Source organism: Chiloscyllium plagiosum, chromosome 24 (genome assembly GCF_004010195.1).
Source record: "Chiloscyllium plagiosum isolate BGI_BamShark_2017 chromosome 24, ASM401019v2, whole genome shotgun sequence".
In the NCBI taxonomy this organism is placed as follows: domain Eukaryota; kingdom Metazoa; phylum Chordata; class Chondrichthyes; order Orectolobiformes; family Hemiscylliidae; genus Chiloscyllium; species Chiloscyllium plagiosum.
The window spans coordinates 24,173,681-24,196,517 of record NC_057733.1 but is presented as its reverse complement, the minus strand read 5'-3'; the positions used below and the strand labels follow the sequence as shown (position 1 = coordinate 24,196,517).

The following is a 22,837-nucleotide window of genomic DNA, read 5'->3' as shown; positions in this document are numbered from 1 at the left end:
CTCTGGAATGATCGCCAAATGCAAGCTTTACAAAAGCTCTCTTTCACCCCATCTTCAGGATTAGAGTTCCTACTCAGTAATTAACAAGTGGGAGTTACAGTGAATTTATAACAGGTCAGAGTTGGGGAAGTGTGAAACTCAGTGGGAGGAGGGTGCCTCACTTTTTTTGTGAAACGGGCACACTGAGGTCGAGTTCACTCTACATTCTTTTAACTTCATGCCTCTTTTTTTCTAGAAAAGTGAAACAAAAGCTGAGGGGTCGACCTGAAAATTGTTTTCTTGAAGTCGGGTTAGACAGAGAGAGGGGGTATTGAATCTAACTGCAGGGTGTGGTGAGGAGTGGTGGGGGAGACATGCGGAAGTAGTGGAGCTGAAGCCTCCCCCCGATGCGCTGTGTGGCCAATACGTGCTGTTTGTCAGGTTCGCAATGTCGCTGCGAGGGGGAGGAGGTACCAGTCTAACTGCGGCAGACAGACTTCCTCAGAACGGGGGCTGTGCCAGAGACGGTGACACTGCGCTCAGGGAGGGGTTAGTAACTGAACGGAGGGAGGAAAAAATGACATTTTAACAGCCATCGCTTCCTTCTGACATGCCGGTACGATCTTTAATTTCTGGTGTTTACCTCCTGCAGGCTGTAATCTGTGGACACGGTCAACTGGAATAATTCGCGAGTCCTCCACACGCGAAGGTAATGTCATTTGTTTGTCCTTCGTGGGTCTGATTGGTAATATTTGCCGGACTGCTGTGTGGTTTTGTGTGCGCGGGGAATGGTCACAGCCCCTGACAAGGGAGGACCGTATCGGGGTAGTTGCTGCATTTTTGTTGGTGGGTTTTTGGGGAGGTTCTGGTCTGTGTGGCCCCAGCGTTAAGTATCAGCTCCGAGCTCTGGGAAATCCCGCGTGTGTGCTGTTCAACTTCAAAAGGACTCTGTCTCTTTGTGTATCCGCAGGCTTGAAGCCGACTCCGGCTACATCCGCGTTGAGGTGGAGCGAAAACACTGAGGAACAGGCCCCTCTGTAGACATGAAGTGTGATAAATGTACTAAAAATGTAAGAAAAATCCTTTGTCCTTGGCTAATTTGTTCCCCCCCCCCCTACCCCTTAGCCTTTTGACTGAGTTGTGATAATGCTGATAGGAGTCGTTTTTAAGGGATTTTTTTGTATGAATTATTGGATGTGACGCTGAACTCTTATTCATGTTTTCATGTAGAAATGCACTAAAAAGCAGAAAAATACTGAAAACGAAAGTCTGGTCAACGACTCGAGAAGCCCCATCAGCGACAATGATGAGGTGAGGTCACCCAGAGAGAAGTGAATATTTTATGGGCGAGAATATACGTGATTTCTAAATGCATTTTCTTTACTGACAGGAAAGTGAATTTCACAAACTAGCAAATGCCAAAATATTTCTTAGTGACTGCTTGGCGTGTGATAATTGTGTAACATCAGCAGAAAGTCTGCAGATTGCCCGACAGTGTCAGGAGGAGTTTCTCTCCGTTCTCAGCCTGAACCAGGTAAAACCAAACGCCGTTCGGCTCCTTAAACTCCGTCTTGCGCAGGTTGGGCCAGACTTTGTTGACAAAACATAGGCGGGTTTAAATGTGTGTATACCTTTTACTGATCTGGGATGAAAAATCCAGCACTTTGTCAGAAGGCAATGATGGTGAGTTGCCAGTCGTTGCAACTTGGTGAACGTTAATGTATTAATCTCGCTGTGTATTTCAAGCAGTTGCTGTATTGTTAATACAGTTTAATCTGCTCTAGGAAGTTATGGCTGGTATTGTATCGTCAGATGACCCCTTTTTGTAAAACTTACATCCCTTCTATAACATTCAACCTCAATATTTGGAAAAGGAACAATTAACTTTGTGTAGCCTCCTCTAGCTAGTAAATTACCTGCAATGGTTTTTAAAAATTTGTGGTATTACTGTCACTTTCTGTATTTTCTCCCAATCTTTTTGTATTTTATTCATGTTTGTATTTTAACATTAGTTCACCCTATTTGTTTGCCCATTGTACACACTCTCTCAAACAAGGAAGAGAGAAAGAAAGTCTATTGATTACATCATTTGTAAAGATCCCAGTTTCCTCCTTGCCCTTGTTGTACTACCATCATTACTCCACACTTCAAAACTTTCTTGAATTGGGAGTAAGGGCAAAAAAATCCAACTGTGTTCAGTTGCGATTGCAGTAAAATGCACCACTGACTTCCAGGCCATAGTCTTTTCAAATGTGTCTTGATAGCGATTTAATGCTTGAGAATTACCAGAGTGCACATCTAACTTCTAAAGTACAGTGTCAGGCAGAAGTGACCTTTTATATACTTCCTGCAGTAAGAATTTGATGGTTAATTTTGGGCTGGTTTCAGATGGTTTATGAGGAAGCAGTTTCAGAAAGGGTATTGCAATTTCATTGGCCAATTTGAGAAATTGACTCCTTTTTTAAATAGCTGATCATTTTCCATGTCCATATTATGAAAAGATGAGCAATTTGTGCTGCAGTGTTTGTCCCAAATTTACTTTCCTATGTTGTACAGGCAAAAACATAGTTTATCCTTCAATAATTGGTAATTTCAATAATGTCTGTATTTAGATGCTGTGATACAACTCCACTGTTCAAGTGTACTGAAGGATCAAAAATTGCAAAGGAATTAGTAATATATGTTGCAACTAAGCAACAAAATTATTTGAAGTCTTTTTATTTGGATATTATCAATTCCATTTTCAATGCTTGATCTTTATATAATGTACATGTGTCTCTGCCTGGCAACATGTCTTGCATGTTTCCCCTCAACCCAACCTTCTTCTGAGCTGATGGAGCAAAGGATTGTATCATTCATTATACCAGGTCCACTAACAAAGGTCTGAATGTAGTTAAATTTTTGCCTACATCATTAGTACAGATTACGATCCAAGTCCTTTTTTTTTCGCAGGTGACTTGTTTACATAGATTGTAGGTTGTCTTCAAAGGCTAATGTGATCAAGTTGAAAACGATAGAGCTTCTCATGTCCATGGGGCACAAGTCAATGTAATATTTACTCACTGTTAGAGGGAATTAACAGGTGAACCATCAAAGAGGATTGAAAGCTATATAGGTCAGCATCTGAATCAAAACTAAAAACAAGAATTCAAACTTGACTTTCTACTGGGATTTTATTTCAACTGTTTGTTTTGTTTTACAGAATTTTAATCAGTAAAATTTAATAAATTAAAACATCCATTGGGATTTACCATTCAGTTGAATTAAACTCCCCCTTTTTTTAAAAAAAACTCTTTTTATCTCTGTACCTAATGAGACGATAACATTAATTGATTTGGTTGTCCTTATTGTGCACAATAGATGTTTTGAACGTTAGATGCAACCTTTAATTATTGCAACTCTTTAGCGTTCTATTCGTGGATTGCAAATGAGTTGAATAGATTTACCCAAACTAATACTATAAAGACTGTATTGATTTTCCTGATAATTGCAGAATGTTGGAATTTGAAGGGCAGCATACATTTGATGTTTTGAATTTTGTGAATCTTAAGTATAAAGTAAGTGGGCTCGTTTTAGGTTGGCATCAAGTAAACTACTATTGTATGCCTCTTTTGGGTCATATGGATCTTTAAACTGCAATGCATCACTTGTAACTTACCCTGTGGCATACCTGCTTAGTACAGTCAAATATCATCAGAACAGGTGCTCTAGATCTTGATTGCAATTGATGTTAATTTGTTAACTTGTTTTTTTATTCATTCATGGGTTGTGAGTATCACCATCAGTGCAATTATTTATTGGCCATCCCTCTGCACTCTTGAACTTATTTTTTGGTGTAGGTGCAGCCACAGTGCTGTTAGAGGAAATTCCACGATTTTAATCCAATGACCTTGAATGGACAATGATATAGTTGCAAGTCAAGATGCTATATGGCTTTAAAGGAGAAATTGCAGACAGTGGTGTTCTCCTGTATCTGCTACCCTGGTTTTTCTTGGAGGTAGTGGTTGCCGATTTGAAACTGCTGTCTGGGATATGATCCTGCAATGAATCGATTCCAATACAATTTTCTATAGTTTCATCCAGATGTGTCTTTACTTCCCAGAAGCCAAATTCATTATTTGTGACATCAAGGTGGTGAGAATGTATCTATAAATATTAGTGATACCTGTATTTTGTGGGCTGTGTGGAACATTTTTCTTGTTCCAGTCCTGCTGAAATTAGCTCCTCCAATTCTGCCACAAATATGGCAGATTATTTTTTTGTTCAGTTTTCTTCCCTATCCCTCTAAAGTTGATGACTTCTGAGTTACAATATCTGGCAGCTGACTTCTTTGTCACCCAGGTCTGAGGCTTGAGTGTCAGTAAACTATCTGTGAACTGCATCATAGATGGGCCTATTTCAGAGGCATCATATAATGATACTTTCAGTGCCCCACAGAGGTGCGCCAACCCTGAGGTTTTAGAAATGTAATCTGACTTCATTTTAACCAAATTTCTACTTCAGTTAATATTAACTATTTCTGTTAAATCTGTGTACAGTTGTCCCATTTCCTTCTCGTCTGAATCAGTGGAGAACTGCCAAAGTCTGAGCTGCAGATCCCAGATCCTGTCTGTTATTTTTACTTCCACATTATGACATGCCTTTCAGCTGCTTCAGAAACCTAACTCCGGTCCACTGCTCCCCACCACCACCCTGCCTCTGCTACTGGAAGCTTTATTCATGGTTTTGCTGTTGAAAGACTCCACTTCTTTTAATGCTGTGGACAGCAGTTTCCCAAACCACCTCCTGATGCACATTTTGAGCCCGTGGGATGCGATTGAAGCTGCTCTTTAAGTATAAAGTAACTACTTATTGATTAATGGGTTTGACTAATGGATATGTCCTTTATTTGTAGAGATGTGATGTGTTCAAACACAAAGTGCTGGTAGTTTCAATTTCCCCACAGTCGGTGCCCTATTTTGCTGCTAAACATTGTATAAATGTTACTGATGTAATCCAAAGACTTTCTGGATTCTTGAAAGGCCTTGGTAAGTCAAATTGTTCTTAATAGTTTTGTTCTTTTTGCCTTTGATCAGCTGATGGATGCAGCATCAAAGTGGAAGTTAATGTAGATCTGTGCTTTGATTTTGAAGTGCAAATTATAAAATCTTTTTGCATTAAGTAAAACAAACCTGAGATAGCACACGAAAATATCACAGATTTAAACTATGAATAATTTACAAACATTCTTTGCAAAAATGTCCACGTCTCAACATTACCTTTGATCTTATGATGTAATATTTCACTGTCAGTTGTCAACAAGTTATTTTTACATTTTGCTGTAAGCACTGATTTTAAAGCAATACGCCACTGTGGCAGCTTAAATGATTAACAGCATTGCTATTTGGTACACTCTGTAATTTGAATTTCTGTACTTAAGCTAGTTTTAAGGTGAAGTTGCCTCTTTATTAGCAGTTCAGTCTCTCTTTGGTTTTCAAAATGTAGTCACAGGCCTCTCCAGATATTAATGGATCTTCCTTTAAACTGCCATTCCCATGCTTTGCATTCACATTGACGAACAAATCAATATGAGTGGAGAACGTAAAGATGATATATTTTTAGCCAATTGCTACATTACTTCTCTGCTATGCTGAAGCAGTTTTCAACTAAATGTTCCAAAGACTATATTGCTGAGAGATGAATTGACTGTCTCTCCATCAATATTAAATGCTTGGCTTTTCAGGAGTCCATTATGTCTTTAATATGACATTGGCAGCTGACTTCAGTCTTCTCGAGAGCCAGAGAGAATTTGTTCAGCGTTTTTACCAGAGAAGCCAAGACCAACATGCTTTACCAATGTTTGCCTCTGCTTGCCCAGGTAAGCCACTTCATAAATATTTTATACTAAATTTTACCTTAGCTGCTGAGGTAACAGCCAAATGACTGCACTTCAAACTGCTGGTTTCACCTAATTTCTCTGCCATATATCAATGACTTTTGTATTTATAAAAGAAACAGTCACTGATGCCAATGAGTTACAACCTGTTTTGAAATTATAGGTTTCATTTCTGTTCAAATATGTATTTTTTTTTTTAAGGTTTGACCATACACCTGTAAAATGACATAACTGTTTCAGAATTGAATTAACGAATAGTGCTGATATAGATTTTGTTTTATAGTAGGTCTGCAACATATGCCACCTTGTTATCAGTATAAACACTGGTTGCCTGAGTGTGTACATCTATTAATCACAGTTTTAAGTCAATCTCCATGATGACTAGAACGTACTTTATGTAATTCATTTGGTGACCTTTTTTCCAATTGAAAGCCCCATTCTATTGCAATGGTCATCAATCCAATTTTCTGTATATTCACGTTCCCTATCCTTCTGTCCTCTGCCCACTGTATACATTTACTTTTGGTCCTCAAAATATACAGGTTTTGAAATTTGTCCTGGTGACTAATGTGACATACGTAACATGAACAGGCCTGTAAATCCGCACTGCCATTCACAAAGATCATGGCTGATCTGACTGTGATTGTAACTATATTTTCCGATCCTCTCATTACCTTTGAGTCTTGGTCAATCAAAAATATGTCTAACTCGGTTGAATATATATATAAAGGTACAGCCACCATTGTTCACTGAGGTATGAGACTTGTTTAGTGTCTATTGGGTATATTTTCAGACAAGCTGCATTTAAAATTTGACAGTATGTTTTATAACATTGATATCTATAGTGATCGTTCACCATTTTAGCTTATAAGGAAATGATGGCTTGTACTGTTTAATTTTGAATTTTGTTGCCTCTTTATTTGCTGCTTCACTCTGACCCACTCAGTTGTCACATGTCATGACTTACATTCTGTTCCTTCCCAACGTTCTCAATCTGCCATACCTTCTGACATCTTGGCCCTCCCACTAACTCACTTCATCCTTCAGGAACCCTCCTTCCCCTCTCATTTTCTCATGGTTGGTCATCTCACTCATGCTCTTCATCGTCCAAACCCTCACTCATAGCTAGACAACACAAGACAACATGAAGTGCCAATGGGAAAGAGGGAGCAGGATGGTTGGAGATGGGTAGCAAATGGTAGGTCAGCGAGGGAAGAGGGGAATCCAAACAGGTGGTGAGGAGCAGTCTGATTCTTGAGCTCTGTTAAAATGGAAACACTCAATTAGAATGTACTTTAAATGGTGTGCATCTTTTACTTTGGGGTGGGGGGAATAACAGAGTAAGATTTCTTTTAAAATAATTATTGATTTTTAAAATCGAATTGACGGACCAATTCCATCATGTTACCTTTTTAAGTGGGATTTTGTTTTCTCATTCCTGCACAGGTTTTGATCAACTGAACCATGACTCGGTTAGGTGCATTACTCGGGTGAATATAGGGTAATAAGTTAGGGGAGTGGGTCTGGGTGGGTTATTCTTTTGGAGGGTCAATGTGAACTTGTTGGGCCAAAGGGCCTGTTTCCACACTGTAGGTATTCTATGATACTCATTGTGCTTCATGCTCTGCAGTGTTTGCACACCGTTACAAGTGAAAGGAAAAACAATTAGGTTGAAAGCAGTATGACATGGCTGTGCTACAGCTTATAGGCTGTGTCCTCAGTGAGGTCTGTCTCTCGAATGTTACAGTTGTACACTTTTAATGTACTGTTTGAAAGGCCTGGCCATTCCTAATTATGAAGAATCACTTGAGGGAAGGGAAATACAGTTATCCCTCTTTTAACACTTAATGTGTTCCTATAAAATGGCACACTAAAGGAGAATTCACTTCCCTGTCAGAAATTAAGTACTTTGCTATACTTCAGAATCGCAACAATAATTAGGCTAAAGTTGTTTGGTCTTATTTGCTTTCTGATGGAGGTATGTTGCACTTTCAGTAAAGCACTCTGCCTCTGGACCAAAACATTGCCAGAAATCATCAGCCAGGCAGTAGTTTGTTTTAGTTTTTGCATTGTCTTTCTTTCAACGTTTTGCTCTGACAGAAACCACCTATCAGTAGCTATATATTACACACCATCTCGGAATACTCCACCTTTTATACAAAGATCCAGTACAGCTCGTCTCTTGACACCAAGAGTAGCTGTCTGGTGTGCGAGCGTATTTAAAGTCAATTTTTTTTTTAAAACAAAAATGCTATTTCCACTTGAATAAAATATCAAGTTTGGGTTGGTTTGTACTATGATACAAACTTTGCAAAGAAGTCAGTTTTTAAGAGAACTGCTTTTTGTATTAGTATCTGTTTCATATTTCAATGTATTGAGATCTGAGGGAAAGTGGCTGGCAGTTGGAGCAAGGGCACCATGAGGCGAGAGAAGCGTTCTGAGCAGGGGTGTGACAGCGGGGACCTGGAACTAGAGCAAAGAGCTGGGGATTGGTAAGACTTTAGGGACAATTGGGGTGAGGAACTTCGAGGTGCTATTTGAGGGGGAAGAGTTGGAGGCTGTATGTGAGGCATATTATAGCAAGAATCTTGGAGGATGTGATATTGAGGGGGAGGGAGAAAATCTGACGGTAGGAGGGGGAGGTTGTGGGATGAAGATGGGAGACATGTGTGACCATGCACATGCCTGTATGTGGTCACAGACAAGCCACACTAATATTTTAGTGGAACAATGTTACCAGTCATCTCACCTGGCCATTTGACCATGCCCAAGCCTGTGTTTCATTGTGTGTAGAGGTGAAGTTGAGGTATTGGAGAGAGATGTAAAATTCCAATACGTTCATCTACCCAGCCCTTCAAACATCACTTGACAGTCCAGTTTGCAATCTACAGACTATCAGAATGCATTGAACCAGGGTGGAAGCAAGTCGTTCATGGATGAAGGGGCTGAGTGAGAAGAACTGTTTGAGATTATGCTCATTGCATACATACCAATGCTTAACACTTACAGGCATTACAAATTTCAGTTCTGCTTTAAATATCCTGTGGTGTTCAGCATCACTTTAATTTTTATTAAATGTTTAAGCATCATATGATGAGTGCCTGTGTTGCTCAATAACTCTTGTTATAATAACATATCCAAAGAGCATGACTATAGTTTGCAATGCAGCTCTCATACTGTTTGGTTGGAGCCAAAACACTAAGGAAAGCCAGAAAGAAATTGTTAAACTGGTCAATTGTACTACAAGAATTGAATGTGCTTAGTTATAGAGGGAAACAAAATTTTAGTTCCTTCGTATAGATAACTAATTTTGTCATTTTATGCCTACTAATGGAGTGACTCAATTTTTTCCAACTCAGCTTTTGTCTTTTATGATCTTTTACAAATTGTCTTTCAGTTTCAGTGTGACTTACAGATTTAAAATAAGCATCTTTTTTTTTTCCTGAAGAATGTTTAAGTATCTATGATGGAGCAGCTTTGTTTCAGTCTTTTGAAGCACCAGGCAATCCCAGCAGTCTGCAGGAGACTTTTCACCTGCTAAATATCTGGGGGGCAGGAAGGTTGCCAGATATCTCCCAACTTTCCCAGGAATTCCAATCTAAGACAATGACAGTTAAAATTATCAGGACTACTAGACAGTAATACTCTAGATATATGACACATCCATATATAACTTGTCAGCAGCCAATATAAAACCATATTTGAATGAGCATCAGTAATGCCTTTTCCAATTAATCACTGAATATTGCAGCCATGACTGAGATACTAGAAACTGATAATGTCACCGTTATTTTACAAGGCCATAGGGCTGCTCTTTTTAGAGAGATTTAACAGGAGGGTCAAGAAGGAGAATTTTTCATAGTAACCCTGAATATTCTGGGAATTGAATCCATACAATTGACATCACTTTGTATCGCAAACCAACCATCCAGCCAACTAAGCTAAAGTGACCCCCTTGGAAACTGGTCTGACAAACCTCTGTGGCCATTGATGTAACAAGTGTGTATTCCTAATCTCTTGCAGGCTGGATTCGTTATGCTGAAAAAGCCCTAGGCAGCCTTGTACTTCCCCACATCTGCACTGCTAAATCCCCACAGCAGGTCATGGGCTCACTGATAAAGGACTATTTTGCCAAAAAGCAGGTAAGGGAGTAAAGATGATATTTGTTTAATATTGTTAACCTTGACCACTGTTAATCATAGTGTTTGCATTTGGTTTCTCCTGTTCTTGTCCTGGTCAATATCACTCACGCAATTGAAACTACATGTTTTAAAAACAACACAACGTGCATACCGACCTTTAGTCCTCTTGAGTTGCTGTGATGGAGCTCTGGCACAGAATGACAACTGTGTTGGTCAACATTTCACTGCTTTCAGGCCATGAGTCATTTTTGATTTCCAGTGTGCAGTATGAAACTGCTTTGCTATTCCCTTACGGAGCTGTGCACCTTTTTTGACAACCAAGACTATTATAAGACTAACAACCTTCATTGACTGCATTGCTCATGGCACACTGCTGAGCTCTTAGGGATGGCAGTCCATTTGCACCAATCATAATCAGCTGAAGGGCTTAATCACTGTACTTTCCAGCGGTTGAAAGGCTCCAGCTGAAGAACTTTTGAGAAAAGGCAGGTATTAGAGCTGTAATGGATCATTATTTCCTACTTAACACAAAATGAATTATCAAAATGCTGGATAACAGCAACTCATTAGTCTGATTGTTCAATCAGAATTTTTTTTTTCCAGTATGCACTGCCACTAGTCATGTTTTTATACAGTAAATTCCGAATGTAACGCTTTAATGCAATTAGAGCCAAAAGAAATGTCTACCACTTTTTGAGGATAAAATGTGGAGAATCCTTTCCAGTTGGTGAAAGGATTGAGAGCCAGATGGTCAGGGTAAATGTAGTTGGCGTGAGATGTAATAGCAGCATGACAAATCTTTGCAGTGAATGATTCAGTTATGGAATCCATTGCTTGTATATATAGTGGTGCAGGATCAATTTTCCTTTTAAAAGGAAATTGCAGAGCTACAGGGAAAAGTCAAGAGTATCACTAGATGAGTTCCTTCATCAGAAAGCTGGCACAGGTTTAATGAGCCAAATGGCCGCCTCCTAATTCTGTAATCATGCAATGATTTTGCAAAAGTTGTAAATGGTCTCTGTGCTATAAGTTACTTTCTGAATAATGTTGAATGCAGGTAGAAAATATTAACAATGATAATTGATATGTTAATTTAATTGTTTTTAACTTGGACCTCAGCCTATGTACAGTGAGACAAATAATTCAGCAGGCATTCTGTACATGTTTAACAACTGTCGGTATATATCAACATTCAGTACATGGCAACAGAGCAGAACTGAGTTATTTTGAACTTTTTTTTTTGCAGCATCTCACCCCAGATAAGATCTTCCATCTAGTTATAACCCCTTGTTATGATAAAAAATTGGAGGCACTTGGAGAAGACTTTTACAGCAGTATTTACAAAATACAAGGTGTTGACTGTGTATTAACTTCAGGTAACATTACCACAATAGTTTTTTGGAAGCTTAATTTCTAACCCTTTGTAAAAAATGGAAAAATATTAATTGTTTCTCAGACAGAAAATGGGATAGGTCAATATATAAACAAGGAAGGGAAAACAATAAGGTTTAATTAAGTGGAGAATGAGTTGATGAAATGTTATGCAAAATGTTTGTCCCTTTAGAAATTTTGGCATTTTCTGTGTTAACTAGTTTCAGATTTACAGTATTTATAATATATTAAACATTTTTTAGTTTTTTTTGGGTAATGTCTGCCAGATTGGAGAGGATTCAGAAAAGATATACCAGGATATTGCTGAGACTGGAGGGTTTGAGTTACAGGGAGAGATGGACTTTTTTTATTTCACGAAGTGTATGACGTTGAAGGGTGACCTAGAGGTTTATACAATCATGAGGAACATATACAAGATGAATAGCAACGGTCTTCTCCCTCAGGTAGGGTAACATTTTTAAGGTGAGGAAAAGGTTTAAAAGGGACTTGAAGGGCACACAGGTTGGTGTGTATGGAATGTAGATCCGGGGGAAATAGTAAATGCAGGTAGAGTTACAACACTTAAAAGACATTTGGACAGATACATGAATAGGAAAGGTTTAGAGTGATATGGGCGAAGTGCAGGCAAATGGGACTGATTTAGTTTGAGAAACCTGCTCAACATGGAAATGTTGAACCAAAGGGTCTGCTTCTATGATTACTTCATCCGACCTAATCTGACACACTTTCCCACATATGAAGCCATATCGACTATGCCTCGTCGGTTTTTACGCTTCCAATTGCATGTAATTCAATTTGTACCATGTCTCGCAAACACATATTTTCTGCTGATTAGGTGGGGCTCTACGCATTTTGGTCTGAACCTGATAACATGACACGGAGCTAATTACTTTTAATTATACACTAAGATTTTTATTCAGACTAACCAGTAGTCAGACTAAGTATTTGGTTATTTTTAAGTGCAATTGGTAAGTTCATAGAGGTTAAAGATATTGAGTCCAGCATTTCATGATGGATGTTATTTCACTTTCCAACTATAACTGTTTTAATTTTAAGTACACACTTACTTACAACTCTTATGGTTTTGTAGACTTTATTTAGTAATGCATCTCCCATGGCTTTCTCATAAGTTGAAGATTATAATGTGCATTACAAGAGAAACAGGTTATAAATATGTCAGTTTTGTTGCTTGAGAGGCATATAGTAATCATGCACACAGCTTGGTCTATGGTGCTGTTTAGGTGGGGTCTGATAGCACGTAGGGTGCGGTTGCAGGCAGCGAGGGTGGGTTGTCACAACTGGAGATAGGGATTCAAGTTTTCACTAGGAAAGTATTGAAAATTTCTGACTTGCTACATAAATGTAAGATACTATGTGCAACCTTCTTTGGAAATGAGGTGCTTCCGAAAAGAAAAATAAGTGAGAAAGCTCGGCTGTAATAAAAGTTTAAGTGATAGCAACTTGTGAAAAGAATGACTGACTTGGATGGGCTGGTGTTGGACTGGGGTGGACAAAGTTTAAAAATCACACAACACTAGGTTATAGTCCAACAGGTTTATTTGGAGGCACTCCCTTTCGAAGGACCACCTGATGAAGCAGCATTTCGAAAGTAAGTGCCTCCAAATAAACCTGTTGGACTGTAACCTGATGTGTGATTTTTAACTTTGAGAAGAAATTGTTGAAATTTTTGTGGTTTAATGTATCACTCATTGTGCTGGTTATTTTGTACAGTTTCCAAAATAAAAATAGTGAATGCTCACACTCACCCCTCAAAAACCAATGAGTTTTATGCCCTTGCTTAAAAGACATGAGAGAAGTTTGGTTTTAAGGAACATTTCTTCTTTTTGACAGTGGAGGAGGCCAGAGTTGAAGTTAAGAGCACAGTTGGGTAAGATGATGAGTGTAAAAGGCTGAAGAAAATTTTTGAAAACTAAAGTATGGGGAAATAAACCTAAAGTAATGGAAAGTTGGAGGAAATAAAGAGCACGTACAGCTGGAGAGTTGTTGGAGTCAGCCTAGGACATGTAGAAATTGAATGGGATGTCAGAACAATTGGAGTTGTCCATGGAACTGCATTATTTTCTCTGGTGGCAACATTAACATAACTGCTCTCAAATTGTCGCTACATTTAAATTTGCAGCTTTTAATTTTGAAACTAAAAATAAGTGACTTGTATGCAAATTTAAATCAGCTGTTACTATGGTAGGTGATGGCTCTACTCATTGGTTATTTGTCACAAATTATTTGTCATTTCCAAAATTACATCTAACCAAATAGATTGGCTTTTATAACTCGTACAACTTACTGGAGGCCAAGCTGTAGTAGACAGTGGTGAATCAGTATATGTTGTCTATCTGGGCTTCCAAAAGTCTCTTGCCAAGGTTCCACATGATTCCTAGGAAATGAATAATTCCTAGGATAGCAGAACTGATTGGGGGAAGACTGGATTGACTGGGCTTGTGTTTGCTGGCATTCAGAGGAATGGTAGGGGGCAGCTCATAAAAACACACTGGACTGGTTAGATGAGGGACGAATGTTTCCAATGTTGAGAAAATCTATAAGAACATAGTGTTAAAGGTTTAGGTGGCGAGGGATTCAAGTGTGTACAAGAAAATTTTCTGATTCAGTATGTGGATGTACTCGAGAAGGTGCAAAACTTGACCTACTGTTGGGAAGTAAGGCAGGGCAGGTGACTGAGGTGTCAGTGTGGGAGCACTTTGGGGCCAGTAACCATAATTCTATTAGTTTTAAAATAATGGTAGAAAAGGTTAGACCATATCTAAAAATTGAAGTTCTAAATTGGAGAAAAGCCAATTTTGACAGTATTAGGCATGAACTTTCAAAAGCTGATTGGGGCAAATATTCGCAGGTAAAGGGACAGATGGAAAATGGGAAGCCTTCAGAAATGAGATAATGAGAATCCAGAGAAAGTATATTCTTGTTAGGGAGAAAGGAAAGATATAGGGAATGCTATATGACTAAAGAATTGAGGGTTTGGTTAAGAAAAAGAAGGAAGCATATGTCAGGTATAGACAGAATAGATCGAGTGAATCCTTAGAATATAAAGAAAGTAGGGGTATACTTCAGAGGGAAATCAGGAGGGCAAAAAGGGGACATGAGATCGCTTTGGCAAATAGAATTAAGGAGAATCCAAAGGATTTTTACTAATACATTAAGGACAAAAGGGTAACTAGGGAGAGAATAGGGCCCCTCAAAGATCAGCAAGGCAACCTTTGTGTGGAGCTGCAGGAAATGGGGGAGATACTAAACGAGTATTTTGCGTCGATGTTTACTGTGGCAAAGGACATGGAAGACACCGTATGTAGGGAAATAGATGGTGACATTCTTGTAAAATCTCCACATTAGAGGAGGAAGTGCTGGATGTCTTGAAACGGTTAAAGGTGGATAAGTCCCCAGGACCTGATCAAGTATATCCTAGAACTCTGTGGGAAGATAAGGAAGTGATTGGTGGGCCTCTTCCTGAGATATTTGTATCATTAGTCACAGGTAAGGTGCTGGAAGACTGGAGGTTGGCTAACATGGTGCCACTGTTTAAGAAAGGTGGTAAGGACAAGCCAGGGAACTATAGACCAGTGAGTCTGACCTCAGTGGTGGGCAAGTTGTTGGAGGGAATTCTGAGGGACAGGATGTACATGTATTTGGAAAGGCAACGACTGATTCGGGATAGTCAACATGGCTTTGTGCATGGGAAATCATGACTCTCAAACTTGATTGAGTTTTTTGAAGAAGTAACAAAGAAGATTGAGATCAGTGTGGTAGATGTGACCTATATGGACTTCAGTATGGCATACAACAAGGTTCCCCATGGGAAACTGGTTAGCAAGGTTAGATCTCATGGAATACAGGGAGAGCTAGCCATTTGAATACAGAACTGGCTCAAAGGTAGAAGACGGAGGGTGATGGTGGAGGATTGTTTTTCAGATTGGAAGCCTGTGACCAGTGGAGTGCCACAAGGATCACGATTTGGATGTGAGCTTAACAACAGGTATAGTTAGTAAGTTTGTAGATGACACCAAAATTGGAGGTGTAGTGGACAGCGAAGAAGGTTACCTTATTACAACAGGATCTTGCTCAATTGGCTGTGGAGTGGCAGATGATGCTTAATTCAGATAAATGTAAGGTGCTGCATTTTGGGAAAGCAAATCTTAGCAGGACTTATACACTTAATGGTAAGGTCCTAGGGAGTGTTGCTGGACAAAGACCTTGGAGTGCAGGTTCATACTTCCTTGGAAGTAGAGTCACAGGTAGATAGGATAGTGAAGAAGGTGTTTGGTATGCTTTCCTTTATCGGTCAGAGTATTGAGTACAGGTGTTAGGAGGTCCTGTTGAGGCTGTACAGGACATTAGTTAGGCCACTGTTGGAATATTGCGTGCAATTCTGGTCTCCTTCCTATCGGAAAGATGTTGTGAAACTTGAAAGGGTTCAGAAAAGATTTACAAGGATGTTGCCAGGGTTGGAGGATTTGAGTTATGGGGAGAGGCTGAACAGGCTGGGGCTGTTTTCCCTGGAGTATCGGAGGCTGAGGGGTGACCTTGGAGGTTTACAAAATTGAGGAGCATGGATAGGATAAATAGGCAAAGTCTTTTCCCTGGGGTGAGGGAGTCCAGAACTAGAGGGCATAGGTTTGGGGTGAGAGGGGAAAGATATAAAAGGGCCTCAAAGGGCAGCCTTTTTCAGCAGAGGGTGGCGCACGTATGGAATGAGCTGCAAGAGGAAGTGGTGGAGACTCGTACAATTGCAACATTTAAAGGTATCTGGATGGGTATATGAATAGGAAGGGTTTGGAGGGGAATAGGCCAGGTGCTGGCAAGTGGGACTAGATTGGGTTGGGATATGGACGGGATTTGCTGTACATCTCTCTCTGACTGTGATTCAGTCTAAATATAAGGGATAAGCCATTCAGCACCAAGATGAGGAAGAATTTGTTCACTCTGTGAACCTTTGAAATTACCAAAATTTTCGGGCCAATTCGAGATATATTCAAGAGGGAGCTAGACATGGCCCTTGCAGCTAAAGGGAACAAGGGGTATGGGGGTGGAGGGAGGGGATTGGGAATGGGATTCTGAGATTGCAGGATCAGCCCTGATCATACTGCAGGCTCAATGGGTCATATGACCACCTCCTGCGCCAACTTTCTATTTTTCTGTTTTTAAGCTGGAGACAAAACACTGTGGGTTCTGTTTTAAATGCTTATCAAAAGAATTGTGTATGTTAATTTTTTTCAGGTGAGATAATGCAAATGATGGAACAAAAAGGTCTCCTTTTGACAAATGTGGAGCCAGCACCTTTAGACAATATGTAAGATCTTCATTTATAGTTTTACTTTTAACATGTTAATGTATGTTTTCTATATTTGTAAATAAACACAAATTTCTTTAATTTCTCTGGCAAAGATTTGAAGAAATTGGTGATGTGTGCATTGCAAGGCATGATGGGAGAGGATCTGATGGCTTTCTCGAACACATTTTTAAATATGCTGCTAAAGAAATCTTTGGGGTCGAGGTCAAAGAAATCACATACAAGACACTCAGGTAGGTTTAGCCTTTTAGAAACTTTCTGAAATGTTCGGTCTATTGTGATTATTATCCAGAGTGTCAGATTGCTTTCATTTTAATGGCTTGGCAAATGTGTCAAGGATCATGTATTCAAACCAGAGAAAAAGCCAATCTTTTGACAGTATTTTCCCTTTGCATTTCAGCTGTTATTTAAAGTAACTGAGTGAGATTGCGATGTTGTATTGTGCACATGTATCCTATCAGCATCAAAATAGTATTTTTGAGCATTTAATTACTCTTGATGTATTTCTGAGCTAAAGGACCATAAACTTAAACACAGGCCTAGAATCTGCGCACTTGCTTGCTGCCAATACACACCAGAAAATAAGAGTCCAGTCTACCCACATCAGTGCAGCTATGGATTTATAAAAGCAACTTCATTTGAACCTCTTGAAGACAAAAGAAAGGCGTCGCAAATCTGTCGTCTTGCTCGCATGCAGGCTTTGTCCAAGCAAATGACTTTTTTCTTTATCCTGGTTTAGGAATAAAGACTTTCAGGAAGTCGCTTTGGAAAAGGATGGTGAGATTGTTTTACGATTTGCAGCTACCTATGGATTCAGGAACATTCAAAATATGGTTTACAAACTGAAGAAAGGGAAGTTTCCTTATCACTTTGTTGAAGTTCTTGCATGTCCAGGAGGTAATGGTTTTTGACTTCCAGCCTTTCAATGAAATGCTTTAGCGACTGCAGTCGGTGGCTTGTAACCCACTTCCAGTGCGTGGGAGAAGTTGCTGAAAATTGAGGAATTATTGCAGTTATTAGTGGGGAGTAAGAATTTGTGTGAAGTTGAATAATTAAAATGGACAAATTGGAATATGATAACAGTGCTGGTCAGATCAAAAAACCCCTCCACATCCCTGAATCATTTTATCTAATGGAGGAAGCAGAGGATTGATTAAGTAAATAACCCATCAGAATATTCTAATAATGGATAAAGAAGGAAAAGGCAGATAGGAATAAATTACAAGTAATTAGCAGGTAACTGAGTTATCCTTAACAATTAAATTGTGCTGTTTTTGGCTGGTTTAGCTATTCACTAATTGGTTTTTGAGAGAGTGCATATAACTTCAAATTTCACTTTAATATTGTTTTTAACAGCAGCAATGCACAACAGATGTTCCCAAACTTTTGATATCATAGACTTTTGCTGACTTGCATAATTTCAGCCAGGTTCTTCATACACTTCTGCCATTCAGCACTATGGAAATATCAGCCACTGTCCCTGCTGTCAATTGCAATCCAGTATTTCTGTCTTGGATGCATAAGTATGAACTACAGGAGCAAGATTGCACTTTCCCTTTAATCTTTCCAAGAATTGAATGCCCTGTCTATCTTCACTGTATAAACTTGCACGTAACTTGGGTCATGCATTAGCATCAATTATTTATAATTTATACATCTGTGTTTTCATTGCACAATAAGCATTTGATAATGGTTTTGCTGCCTTTACATTATGTGGATTTGCATACTTCTGAAACCATCTCAAAATTCTTTACTCTAAAGGCTACTAGATCTCGGTGTGATATCTTATCAGAAATTAACGTTTTTTTTAAATCCCCTGGATGGTTTTGCTTTGAGCTCTAGCAAGATTTCTGTCCTCACTTCACCTCACCTCATTCACCCTGCCCAAACACACCTCATTACCAATGCACCATGCCTCTGGAATTTCACTCATTTAACCCTCCCCCTGCCCCAAATGCCACAAGTGGGAGTATTGGCCACTGCTCTGACCTCATGAGGTTCCAGATATCATCAGCACCATCTTAAAGCTCAGCAGAGCAGCTGGCCAAGTGCTGGTGGTCCATTTCTGCCCAGATCCTGTCAATTACCCCAGACTTGGTGGGCAGAGATACTGGCATTCCCTCTTTGCAAACAGGGAAGTGCTGGTGCATGGTGGGAGTGCTGTCCACAGAATGTGCTCAGATCTTGGTACCTGGTTCCAAGAGAAGGCCAGAGGAAAAACAGTGAGCTCCTGTCCTGCATTTAACATAGGAAACAGACAGTGATAATTCCCAATCTGGGGGTGGGAGAATGGGAAGCTGCATATCAATGAAGCAAGATGACAATGAATATGTTCATGCATGAAATAGGCCTTTCATGCTCAATTGTAAGAATCCCAACTTGCTGCTCAGTCCATTTGGTGAGAAAATGGGACTTTTCTTCTGTGCCTCTCCCCATTGCCTATGTTGTTGAGTGGCTGGCAAGATACTGCCCTGGCCTTTTTGTTCACTGCACAATGTGAATATCAATGCAATGTGCAACTTGTGAAATGTGAAGGGGATTAAATTGTTCATGCAAAATGGCATCTGATCTGGAAGATGGCAGTTCTGGTGGTGCAAAACCATCAAAATTGCTGCACTGGCATGTCAGTTGTCGTTGAACCCGCACGTAGATCTTAGCACCACTTGAGGTTTGACATTATCCAGGAAAAGCTTCAGGCTTGATCAGGAATCCATCCAGTGTCTTAAACATTCACTCCCTTTACCACCAACAGGCAGCAGCATACACCATTGGTAGGATGCACTCAGCAAGGCTGCTTCAACAGCACCTTCCAAATCCAAAATCTCTACCACCTGGAAGGAGCAGAGCAACAGACATGAGGGCACACCACAACTTGCAAGTTCCCCTCCAAGCCACACAACAGCTGACTTGGAATTATATGGGTGTACCTTCACTGTGTCACTGGGATGAAATTCTAAACTCTCCAGTAGTGCTGTGGGTGTACCCACCCCCAAAGCTGCAGTTGTTCAGGAATATGGCCCACTGCCACCTTCTCATGGCCAACCACTTCTCAGATAAATACTGACGAGCCAGTGATGCCTATTCCTAGAACAAATAAAGATAAATAAACTTGTTTTTGAAAATGTGAATGGACCTGCCAATGTTTTTATTAGAAATGGGTTTTGCTGTGGGTTTCACTTTTTTTTTAAATAGCATTTAGTTTCACTTTGGGATTTTCATCCTGGTCTTTTTATCTTGTGCTGGATTCAATCCATTTCCCATTTTACTTTAAATGAAATTTAAAACTAACCGCTTGTGCAGCTAGCAAAGGATTACTTAAACATTTCCCTTCAAGCGTCATTCAAAGGTCTTAAATGAGCTCTCCCTGTGGCAAAATTGATGTGAAAAGTGTCAACTTCGAACAGCTGTATTTCAGTAGGCCTATATGTAATGTTAAAGCAGCATTGTGATTTTAAAGTAAAAAGGCAGTGAAGTTAAATTTACAAATTCTAATTAGGTTCAGTATCTTTTTATGTGCATGAACAGAACTTCTATACGAAGTCACTTGTAATGGCAACTTGATTTGTTTCTCCATAGACTTCGAGTAATGATTTGAAGTTTTTTTTTTTTGGAACCTTAATTTATGTTCATCTTAACGATTGATACAAACTTTCTTCTCACTGGGGCCAGTGTCAGCTCCGTGTCACTGCCTACATAATCATTTAAGGCTATTGTGGAAATATTTATCCGTTCAACCTACCCTCCCCACAGCTGAGGGAGTTGCCTTCTTTATTTCCTGTCTCCTTTCTTCTTTTATTGTCCTCTTTCTCTCAATTTTGCATTTAATATTGACTCCACTAGAAGTGGAACTACTAAACAATCAAATTTTTCAAACATTGGGTGCTTATGAACAAATTAATTATGAATTTAGAGATTGATCTGACGTTGAAGATGTTTTTGGTTTTGGCTAAACCATTTTTTCTTTGAAAATCAAAACCATGCTTTCACTGATTGCTAACATCGCTATTCTTTTATTTCTTTGGTTGACTCAAAAGGATGCCTCAATGGAAAAGGTCAAGCGATGACAGAGGATAGGAAGATGGATAAGGACTTGCTGCACCAGATGGAGGCTGTGTACACCAGTCAGCCTGTCCAAGTCCCAGAAACTAACATGCATGTCCAAATGCTCTATCAAGAATGGTTGGAGGGAAGAAATTCCACTAAAGTTCAAGAGGTCCTGCATAGACAGTACCACGCATTGAGTGAAATGTCAAATAGCATAGACATCAAGTGGTAGGCCATCTGGTTCTGGACCATAAGATTTTTGTAATCTCAGTTCAGGATTCAGAATTTCCCCAGGGAATGTTGGTACAGTTTGTACTAATAAAAGGTGCAATTTAAACCACAAACCTTTAGCCACTGAGATACTAAATGTTACACTTTCTCATGGTAAGGAATGCAGACTTAAAATATGTAATTATCCAGGACTTTGTTCTTCATGGATATCTTTGGGATATGCTTGTCTTTGAAGCCACTTGATGGATGTAACCATTCTTTGTGCTTGCTTCCATATGAATATAGCCATGATTTGGCCAGAATATAATACATAATTGTGTTTTTCTCAAGGAGAAATTGGGGATCATCAGTGATGTAAAAATAGTACTTTGAGTTCATCAGATGCTCTTCATCCTTAAAATTCCTCTTTACAGATTATACAATTTCCATGTTTTATTTGTCTGGTTTTGAGAAGGGGGAGTTGCCTAGAACTGAAGGAACTAAATTGATGCTCAACTTTGAAACTATGAAAAGAAATGTGCAGACCAAATATTTGATTACACGTACAGAGCACTTCACAGTTGAAAACATTCAGGACTTTTTCAGTGGTTAAGATGTTGTCTGTTTATTACAGTGCACATCTAAACTGGATAAGTCAGTTATTGGAATTTGTTTTCGAATTCAGTTGGTTTAAGGTAAACTCTTTATTTTACAGTCCTGTGTTCCTGTAGTAGACCTCTTTTTATATATATAATCTGTCAATTGTAAAGATGCATTTTTGAAGTTTTAATACTTACTCCATTAGCAATAGTCTGATGACTCAATTGAATGTAGTCTTCAAGTCTATCCAACTCATTTGAAATGGTGCATATTCCAAACAGACTAGCACTTTACATGCTAACAAGTACATTTATATTTAATGGTACAAAAATGAGTAGTGTTTCAATTACCCTTCATTAGAGCAGTTTTGAGTGACTGTAGTAATTTCTGCTCTTTCATGAACGAAGTTTGCCTTTGTAAAGTGTTTTTTCCCTGTTTTCATCTTTTCTAATTCAAATGTTTCAGTTTGCCTTGAGTTTATAAAATGAACTATTTCTGTTTATACTATTATTGTTCTGTTTCTAATGCCTGTTTATATGGCAGGTATGAAAAACAATGCTTCAGTGAATTCTGCACTGCCTTCCTTGCACTTCCTAATTCTGATTAGAAAAGGTATAATAATCAACATACCATCTTACCATAACAACCGTTAATATAACGTGCCAGTAAATTGGGCATATCTGAAACAGAGGCAAAAATGTTTAACATAGAGGTTTACAAAATTTGAGGGGCATGGAGAGGATAAATAGATGACAAAGTCTTTTCCCTGGGGTCAGGGAGTCTGGAACTAGAGGGTATAGGCTTAGAGTGAGATGGGAAAGATATAAAAGAGACCTAAGGGGCAACTTTTTCACGCAGAGGGTGGTACGTGTATGGAATGAGCTGCCAGAGGAAGTGGTGGAGGCTGGTACAACTACAACATTTAAAAGGCATTTGGATAGGTGTACAAACAGGAAGGCTTTGGAGGGATATGGGCCGGGTGCTGGCAGTTGGGACTAGATTGGGTTGGGATATCTGGCCAGCATGGATGGGTTGGACCAAAAGGTCTATTTTCATGCTGTACATCTGACTCTATATGCTACTAAAAGTAGGCAACGTTGCAATTTGGTTTTGGTTGTTGAACATTAACAAATTATATCTTTTGCAATGCACTGCTTCAACCTAAAAATATGACCACTTTAATGAGTCATTTTTAATTGAAATGACTTGCTTCATCCTTTTAGGAAAATAAGACACTTATTTGTCCATCTCACCCCACATTCCTATGAAAAGAAA

General features: G+C 39.2%; 1 protein-coding gene across 4 annotated transcripts; it reads left to right on the top strand.

The window, feature by feature from the left end:
* Window positions 1-26: 26 nt before the first annotated feature.
* narf (nuclear prelamin A recognition factor) lies at window positions 27-22,064 on the top strand. Of its 4 annotated transcripts, none has more exons than XM_043714593.1 (13): window positions 27-114; window positions 632-688; window positions 950-1,049; window positions 1,210-1,290; window positions 1,370-1,513; window positions 4,874-5,006; window positions 5,702-5,836; window positions 9,878-9,996; window positions 11,243-11,372; window positions 16,636-16,708; window positions 16,804-16,941; window positions 17,448-17,605; window positions 20,743-22,064. In XM_043714593.1, exons 3-13 carry the CDS (start codon window positions 1,023-1,025, stop codon window positions 20,982-20,984), a joined length of 1,380 nt encoding a protein of 459 aa, XP_043570528.1. In that variant the 5' UTR covers window positions 27-114; window positions 632-688; window positions 950-1,022; the 3' UTR covers window positions 20,985-22,064. The 4 variants fall into 4 exon arrangements, with proteins under 4 accessions (XP_043570528.1, XP_043570529.1, XP_043570527.1 ...); XM_043714594.1 differs by having other exon boundaries at window positions 102-187; XM_043714592.1 differs by lacking the exon at window positions 27-114 and adding an exon at window positions 274-361.
* The last annotated feature ends 773 nt before the right edge of the window (window positions 22,065-22,837 follow it).

What these genes read in the sequence shown, in the direction of transcription:
- narf (XM_043714593.1), top strand. Translation starts at nt 1,023, where the DNA reads ATGAAGTGTGATAAATGTACTAAAAAT. An exon ending in GTTTGCCTCTGCTTGCCCAG is followed by an intron (nt 5,837 to 9,877) that starts GTAAGCCACTTC and finishes AATCTCTTGCAG; the next exon opens with GCTGGATTCGTTATGCTGAA. An exon ending in ATCACATACAAGACACTCAG is followed by an intron (nt 16,942 to 17,447) that starts GTAGGTTTAGCC and finishes ATCCTGGTTTAG; the next exon opens with GAATAAAGACTTTCAGGAAG.